A 9,266-nucleotide genomic window follows, 5' to 3' on the forward strand; every position below is an offset into this window, starting at 1 on the left:
AAACTAGGAACAAGCAAAACAAAATTCCAAAGGCAGCTAAAAATCATACAGGAAAGCAGCTGAAGTAGTTTCTCCAACTGCCTGGCATTGCTGGCTTTAGGCCTGGGATAATCTTCTTCATTACCATATTTCTTAATGTATTTTAATTGAAAATAAGTTGAGACCAACCCATTACAACTGTTTGCTTGATACGATTTAGGTTAAAACACAATGCCAATATAAGTGGGCATTATCCACAAACTTCAGTGAATGCGTACCTTCTTCCACAAATGGCAAAATTTGCCCCCCACTATGTCATTTTAAATACTGAGTATTGTTTATATTTCAGAGCAGGAATTTTGCACTTTTGCACAATTATTTAATACAATTGATATTATTATGGTTTAGCCATTCAGCAGAAAATAAGCTGTTTGTTGCATTTGTCACTTGAGAAATACTAACATAATGATTGTAAAAGTTAAAAATAGCTCCACCAGTTATGCTACATCTATTTTGTACATCTCTTCTTTTAAACTTTTTGTCTCATTTTTCTTACTGACCATAATATTTCTATGTTTATGGTTTTAAATAAGCTGCTCCAGAGGCCATTTAAAGGAACCATGTTACAAGAAGCTACTTAAAGCCTCCTACTCTGTGCCCTCATCACTAAATTTCTTGTTCCCCATGGCTTTTGGCAGCACCTAGAAAGCAGAGGGGGATATAGCAGTGAAGGGACTGGTGGCATAACTGAAAGATAGGTAGACTGCAACACTGTCTGTATCACAAGCATCTGACCTGTCACTGAAATGCTGGTGACCCCTAGGTTAAACTAGGTAATTAATGTTTAATCAGGTCTGATTTCATGGAACCAAGAGCAGTGTTAGATATACACAGAACCAATGCATTAAAACTAACTGTACCTTCCGGAGGCAAACTGTAGAGCTGAGCCACAGGACCACTGGTAGGAATAACTGGGAGTTGAAAATGAAAAGCACTTTTAATTGTTGGTAGTGGAAGACGGTTTTTAGGGAAACATTTTCTCATTATTAGGCTGGATGTGTTGACAAGTGGATCAAGAGTTCTTACTGCAAGGCAATCCTATTAAAAAAAGACAATCACAAAATAACAGATGTTTTCAAAAAGCAGAACACCAATTTTAAAAAAACATACAGCATTATACATATATTTACATACATACATAGTTTTGTGCACAAAATTAGAAAATGGAAAATTTATTATTACTGCTAAAATGAGTTAAAATGTCATTTTAATATAAAAACATATACTAAGGTATAATAGATTTAAATACATGGAATATAAAGTTGTATTGCCTGCTCCTTTTGAAACTTGTAGATCTTCTACCAGCTCTGTTTTACATTTGTGTAAAAATACCCAATGTATTAGTATGTAAACTGTTTCTTCTTGAATTTGAAACCTGTTCCTCAGTTATCTGAGTTACTTTTGAATAGCATGACATATTAGCTAAATCACAATCACCATTTCTCCCATTTTAGATAAGCCAAGGAGTGAAACCAAATACAGAAGTTAAATCTAATTCTCATGACATACCACACAGAACAAGAGAGCAATAAGTTAGTATCTTAGGGCCAAATCCAAAAGAGGACTGAAATGCCCAAAGCAGGACCAAGGCTGACTTTAGGTACCCAAGCCCCATACTGATTAAAAACCCCTTTTCAGAAGTTATATTTACCATGCACCTTCCTTTCTTTTGTAACCAATGAGTTCCATTGGCACCTGTAGGTCTGCTTTTGGACTTGCTCAGAACTTCCTCATCTGAGCAGCTAGGAGCCCAGCTCCTCCCAAAACCCCATCTGAGCCCAAAAGCAAGTCCAAGTAGCAAGAAAGGCCCTATCACATAGGCATGCTTAAGAACCCACCATGGGCGCATCCCGAGCACGCAAATGCAGTTTGCAGCACCTCAAAGTAGTTTGAGGTGCCGCAAACCGCATGCAGTGCATGTGTAACTATTCACTGAGTTGTCAGCAGTGTGGTTGGGGTTTATTTTTTGACATGAGAAGATCCCAGTGTCAAAAAAAACCTGCTGCCAAAAAATGTGTCATGGTGCACATGACAACAATGTATGCTGCCAGAAAGGGAGCCTGCCTAGCCAGAGCCACACTCTGGCTGCCAGCAAGGCTCCAAGAGGCCAGCTTGGCACTGCTGCTGCCCAAGGAGGCCACAAGGACTCCAGGTAATGCCAGCACAGGTGCTGGACCCAGCCTCCCCTACCCCACCCAAGTCACTTTGCTGTGCACCCGAGCATGTGTGCAGGGGCATGCCCAGGAACAAAAAGCAGCAGCACATGCATATGCACATGCGTGCTTGTCAAGGATATGTCCCACGTATACACCAACAGCCATAACCACTTTTATTCACAGTGGATAGCCAAACAAGTATGAGGTGGGAGGGGGTGATTTCAAATGAGCATTATAGCGAAACAGCACTAAGTGACACAGTGTTAAGCAGGGGTTGCCTGTACCAAATACCTTTACCAAGATGTAAATTATAAACTGATAAAACATAAGAAATTAAGGCCTGCAAAATAATGTAGTCAGTCTATGCCTCAAACCTTACAATAAAGCATTTGTTTTCTAAAAGATAACTCTGAGAATTCATAAAATAATACCTGTAACAACTGAATAGTATGCAAAACTTTCATGTGCAATGATAGCAAATAAACAAATATAAAAAGGAATTCAACTCACTTGTGAAGTATTGTAAAGAATTTTCATTCCATTTGCATCGATAAAGGCTTTCCTTCCCAATTTGATATTTGTAACACTTTTAATGCATTGTAAGATTCCTTTTCGGATTAGCATGTGCCTGTGTCGACTATCATGGCGGTGCCAATCTACATAAATTGTTAAAAGCACCTGGACATACCCTCTGTCGACTGCTCTCCTGGCATTTGTTTCTTAAGATTGGCAATAAAGAAAAAATTAAAAGGGGCAAATTAAGCATTGCTAGAGTATAATGAAAGGATATTAGCGATTGAAAATATTACTGTAATTTTGCATCAAATTGAAAAACTAGGATGCTGTATTTTATCATGAATGAATTGTAATGAATAAATTATAATAAAATGATTCATAATAAATGTTGAGGACAGAGCCCTCCAGTCACCTTCACACAGTTTTCCCTATCTTCCATTAACAGAGATAGGGAAAGTCCAAGAAAATAAATTTTCCCATTTCATAGAAATCACGCCATATGGCTGCAATTGTTTTCTCTATCAAGACCACAAAACTAGTAACTAAGTCACTCTGAAACACTCATTTAAATTTGCCTAAACAAACTTTATCCAATCCAATACCGAGATACATTTAGCCTACTTCTCTGCTGTAACTGAGCACAGGTTATGAACAAGGATCAATTTCCTGATGTTATTTATCTTGCAATGTATTTCTATTGATGTGGTGGTGACTGGCAATACTTCTATGGTTGTTCTGCAGATGTTTTCTTTTTAACTTAATTTTTAATGCTCCAAGTTAACATTTGAAATTGAAGCTGATACTATCAGGCTACATACATTTTTTATTAAAGCTCCAGGTAAGAAATAAAATTGGTTTGGACAACAAGCTAAACAGATACTTGAAAGTGAAACAAAAGAGAAACAAAATGTCACAAGTTTATATAGCTCTCAATTTTTTTTTAATAATAGACATTAACAAGTAGTAAGTGCAGATGTGATTTTTATCATGGAAACAATTTCTGAAAAAGACTACTACTGAAACAACTACTATTCACATACTATACTAGTTCAATAAGGATATTTTACTATGTACACCCAACATGCCAATATGTACAATGTGTATTGTACGTTCCAGGTTAACTCCCACACAAATTCTAAGTATTTTTTTATATTTAACAAGAAAATAGACATGAGAGAGATACTTTGAGATACTTCTCTTAATCTGTTTCCTTCATTTCTCGAACTTAACATTGGATTTAATTACCAGGCTTAACAAAAAAAAAAAGTTTCCAGTTTCTTGGCTAACAGGCAAAAATCAAGTACAAATAGCAAATTGTCAGCAAATGTGCATATCCCTATTGTATGTTTACCTGTGTGCACATGAACAATGCAAGCATGAAAGCCTGACATGTTTTTCTATTGCCCATACTCTATGAAGCCTTTTAAAAAAAAAAAAAACTGCCGTGTAGTATCTCTATAAACTCAAACCACCAATTTTTCCAAGTCATTGCACCTCCATAAAAACAGTTCTCCAGTTAACTTGAACTTTTGCAGTTCTGCCATTTCCATTAAATACATAACTGATTTTAACTGCCACATTTTGTCCAACATCCAAAACATAACTGACTGAAATGACCCAACCCCTAAAAATACCTCCTGCAGGCAAAAATCCTTGATCATTTCAATGAAAAACAAAGGATTTTCAGAGAAACCAGTAATAGAAAAATAAAGGAGTTACAAGACTGTTTGGCAATGACAACTATATTACGCTGACTGCCTGTAAAGACTTATAAAATGAAGGTCCAGAAAACCATTTCCACTTATTTTTAAATTTGAATTTTCTATTTTACAAAACAGGTTGTTCGCACCAAAAATGCATACTTTGTGAAATACATATATGCCTCAGGAGGAAAGAGAGGCACAATGCCAAAAGGCCTTGAGGACCCCAGGGAACCACTTTCACTTACATTTCTTCTAAGGACTCTTAATTTACACAATAGACCATCATCAATCAAAATTTCCCGCTTTGAAAAAAGTAGGTATGTTGGCTTCTTAGTTTTTCATAGACCTCAGATTTAACTTTGCATTTACATAGCAGCAACAGACTATTATTCTGAGATATTTCCTTCTATTGGCATTTTCTCTGCAAGAAATCCTGAAAAATACTTACGACTATAAAAGTCCAAGGAGTAATAAAGGCTGTGAAGTTGATCAAACCAGAGAATGACTAATTCAGTACAAACAGAGACAGAGACCACCACACACAAGTAAGTTTCCAGTTGTACCCTAGAGTGGTTATCTAGGAATCCTGGTCACCTTACAACTCCTACCCATTTTACTGCTATTCTAAAACTACCATAGTACACACAGAGTCACTGGGAGGAAAGGAAATAACAGCTTGTAGCATACTGGAAAGTTAGCAGAGATAAAATTCTTAGCATCTATCCTTACAGACCCAGTTAGCCACTGGAGAAGGATGGCCCCTGTTATTTCTATACTTGTAATCTTTATTTTAAAGCTAGTATCAGATACTTTCTTTAGGCATGTAGGCTCATTTCATCCTGGCCAGGCTAAAGGAAATGGTATACATTTGGTGAAATCTGGCTTCACCCTGATTTACAATTCATGGGAGTGAGAATCATAGCCACCCACTACAGAAGGGTGGAGCTAAGCAGCTATTAAAGGATACTTCCTCACCACAGAGTCCAAGTCAGTTTCTGCAATAAGTTGGGTAGACTCTCTGCTACCCGACTGGTTAGAGACAGTTAATATTACACATGCTGCAAATATTGAAATACAACACAAAACATTAAAGATGAAATTTTCACTTAAAGTTTCCTATTTGTTGTTGGTTTCAATCAAAATAATTTAGTTTAAAAATATATAGTCTAACAGAAATCATCTAGGAGTCAAACACTTACTTGATTTTAGCAATGCAGCAAGTGTGTCTAAAGCAACCCTGTCAACATAACAAGAGACAAACAACAAAGAACTAGTAAACTTAATCTACAACATTGTAAAGCCATAAAAAATATAAGCAACTGACTTCCTGAGCAACCATCCCAAAGTCTACCTTGATTGTGTTAATATTATGTAGGCTTTTCCTCAAAACATTTCATTTTATGTCATGCATCTCTTTGAGATTTGAAAGCAGATAATGTAAATTAGAAACAACAATATAATGGTTCCATGAACTTTAAAAACTCTTACAAAGATGATACCTGCAATCTCAAGCCCTATTCACACAACTGAACATTATAAAATTATAGATTATTTTTAAAGGATGTTTTTAATGTTTGAAATGTAACAAATTACTTGCGTAACACTATAATACACTGTTTTAGCAAAATTGATGGTTAAGAAAACTGGTTATAGATCAATATTCTTAATTTGTTATTTGTATATTTCTATTAAGCAAATATAAAATAACATTTCTACATTAGAAGCCCTTGCCTATTATTCAGAATGTAAAAACTACAATCTTTTTAACCTCTTCACAAAAATGGGTAGACTACACCTAGTCCTTGACTAATAGTAGTTACAAGCTAGAAAATCCATGCTCAAAAACATCAAGGAATTATATTCATACATTATAATTTTCTTGGACAAAAAAAAGGAATAAATCATTTGTATAAATCAAAGTAGTCTGTAAAAACTATATTCACAAGAACTGTATTCATCTGCATTAGGTCTAAAATATAAAACATACTTGTTACATGCACAATGAAATTAGTATGTGCCAACATGGTTATTTGGTATGCAACTGAAGCCTCCTGTTGCACAGATGTGCAATTCAAAAAGAAGGTAAATTACAAGGAAAGAGTGGTATTAAAATAGGCACAAATTGATGAGATAGCATGATCCAGAACTATTTTTTTGAGAAATCTAATGTTAAAGGCAGGCCAGCTTTTCTATTTTTACCTAAGATTCAGTAACAAACTAAAGAATCAAGGAAGTATTATTATTTGAGAGTGCCACTGAAAGTTTCCTATACATATACTAAATTGCATGTTGCCTTCATATTATGTGTCTTTGCCCTAAAGAAACTGCATATTGTAACACCTGAGATATGAGGATCAAGCATTATCCTTTTGCTTTTTAGTTTATATCTATTTAACTATAATAGTAACAGCCTGACTACCTATCAACCCCATGGCTCTCTAAGATGACACGGCACTCTATCAAGAAATATATTTGCAATGTGTTTGCAGAATAACACTGAAGCAAAACTTCAAGAAATTAATGCCTCAAAATGTTTCAAGTGATCTGGGGAAGGCCACGAGCAGTTTTTTGTATGCAGGAGTGATGCACAGGTAAGAGACAATTTCTATACCTTACCTGGCATAATAACCAGGTATTTTAATACCATGGCTTGGAAATAGGTGGTATTTACAGAATCCAAGGTTTAGGGGTTTTGTCCCAGCATTTAACAGTGAAGTCTGAAGGAGAATTTGATTAAAAAAATTCTTCCTCAAAAATAAATTTTAAAAAGCATTTAAAATTTTTTGCATATTTTTTTTAAAAAAAACCTTTTACTCACTTCATAAGGCCAGTGTTCTTTTTACTAAAAGGACCAATGATCTTAAACATCAGTTCCACAACTCCATTCTTCCCCAAGGATACTGCATTTACAGCTGAAAGGAGTAAACATTGGGAAAAAAAAATGGTAGAAATTGAAATATTTCTAATTATAGTTCTTAACCTATTTGGTTTTAGCAACCAAAATACAGGCAAGTAAATATACAAAGTGGAGTTTAGATTATGACCATTATTGTGCTTAAATAAGACAACAAAAATGGCTAAAGCAGCTCCTAGTTCTTATTTTGTTAATGTACATACTTGATACTACTCAAATACTAACCATCCCTTACCCCTTCTTAAAAAAAAGCCATGTCCCAAGTTGTTACCTTTACAAAATATTTCTGGTATTTACTAGTATGCTTTGAAATAAAAACTACACTTATTTATGCAGGTGAACACACATTTACTGATATAATACTCTTATTTGTTTGTTCATTTACTGGATCTCCAAATTCAGTAGTCTGTATATACTACAGCAACCAGGGCTATCATCAGGGCTTGTGGGTTTTGGGAGTGGGTTTTTTCTTCTTTTTTTTTTTTGTTGAGGAGAGGTGGGAGTTGGGTATCTGAATGGGTTTGGTAAGACATCAGGAAGTGCAGGCAAATGTTTCAGAAAAACAGAAACTTACTGACATCATCTACTTTAGAGAGAGAAGATTCACTTCTAGGAAGGTGCAGGAGAGTAGATACCACATGGGAAAATATACAGTGGCACAGGCAGAGGCATGGTAGTAATCAAGAACACTGAAGCCTCTCCCAATTTTTTAAGACTAACAACACCAGAAGTCGTTATTTTCAACATATGCTTTCACCTCCTTTTTTATCAAGATGTACCATAAAAAGTTTTCCTTTCCTCAAGTTTATGCTTTGTCAGTTAAGAAGCTATCTTTCTCTTAGCACCAGCAAACCTACTAGGCTCCACAACTAAAGGGGTCCTTCAGCAACAGGACAGAGGCCTCCTGTTGTCAGAAGCCCAAATACTAACAGTATTGGGTGCCTATACATGAACAGCAAGGCTGTTCTGACATGCTGTAGTTACAGCGCATCAGAGCAGACTCAATTACTCGAGTCTGCTGAAGTGTGGTAATTACTGTGTTCCAGGGAACTCCAGTGTCTCATGTATTAGCGTTCCTATGCTGAAAAATGGTGACTTGCGCTTTAGTTAGAGCAGCTCTCGGAACCACTCTAATTAAAGTGCCCTGCCCCACCAGTACCAGAGCACATGTATTTCTATCCCAGTACCACCTAGTCTCTGTATAAAAAGATTAGAATTACAATATAAAACCTGCAGCTGACAGCGAAGTGGTAAATTACAGAAGTAAAAAAGGGGTTAACAAAGGACCTGTGGTCTGCCCTGAAGAAGGTACAGAGTGTATGTACTTATCCTCAAATGTGATGCTTAGTGAAGAAACAAGTGATACACAAACATAAGTGCACAAAAAACTGGTTCATTTAAAAAAGATCTCTCTACATGTGTATCAAGAGGGCAATCCAGGAGGAAAGAACTTATTTTAGTAATCATACATGAAACAGTAATTCAACTTTATTTACTAACGACTTAGGGCATTTCATAGATTTCATAGACATTAGGGCTGGAAGGGACCACGGAAGATCATCAAGTCCAGCACCCCTGCCCAAAGGGCAGGAAGTCAGCTGGGGTCATAGGATCCCAGCAAGATAAGCATCCAATTTGTTCTTAAAGGTGTTCAGTGTACGTGCTTGAACCACCTCCGATGGCAAGCTGTTCCAGACCTCGGGAGCTCGGACAGTAAAGAAATTTTTTCTTATGTCCAGCCTGAAACGGTCTTGTACTAGTTTATGACTGTTCGACCTTGTCATCCCTTGGGGCGCTCTGGTGAACAAATGTTCCCCCAGATACTGGTGGTCACCCCGATAAACTTATAGGTGGCCATCAGATCACCCCGAGCCTCTGCTTTTCCAGGCTAAAGAGCCCCATGGCTCTCAGCCTGTCACCGTAAGGTCTGCTTTCCTG

The 9,266-nt window shown here is 36.5% G+C and overlaps 1 protein-coding gene across 5 annotated transcripts in view; it reads right to left on the bottom strand.

Annotated features, from left to right (window-relative positions):
• Positions 1-9,266, bottom strand: part of AGTPBP1 (ATP/GTP binding protein 1) — a 122,477-nt gene that overhangs the window by 61,484 nt on the left and 51,727 nt on the right. For all 5 annotated transcript variants that reach the window (XM_019554759.1, XM_019554760.1, XM_019554761.1 and 2 more), the window contains exons 9-12: positions 7,233-7,326; positions 5,614-5,651; positions 2,706-2,914; positions 900-1,077 (exon numbers count right to left, since the gene is read on the bottom strand). In XM_019554759.1, the coding sequence (XP_019410304.1) occupies positions 900-1,077; positions 2,706-2,914; positions 5,614-5,651; positions 7,233-7,326 (519 nt within the window). The remainder of the gene's footprint in view (positions 1-899; positions 1,078-2,705; positions 2,915-5,613; positions 5,652-7,232; positions 7,327-9,266) is intronic.

This window comes from Crocodylus porosus, unplaced genomic scaffold (genome assembly GCF_001723895.1).
Source record: "Crocodylus porosus isolate Cpor-Errol unplaced genomic scaffold, CroPor_comp1, whole genome shotgun sequence".
Taxonomy (NCBI): domain Eukaryota; kingdom Metazoa; phylum Chordata; order Crocodylia; family Crocodylidae; genus Crocodylus; species Crocodylus porosus.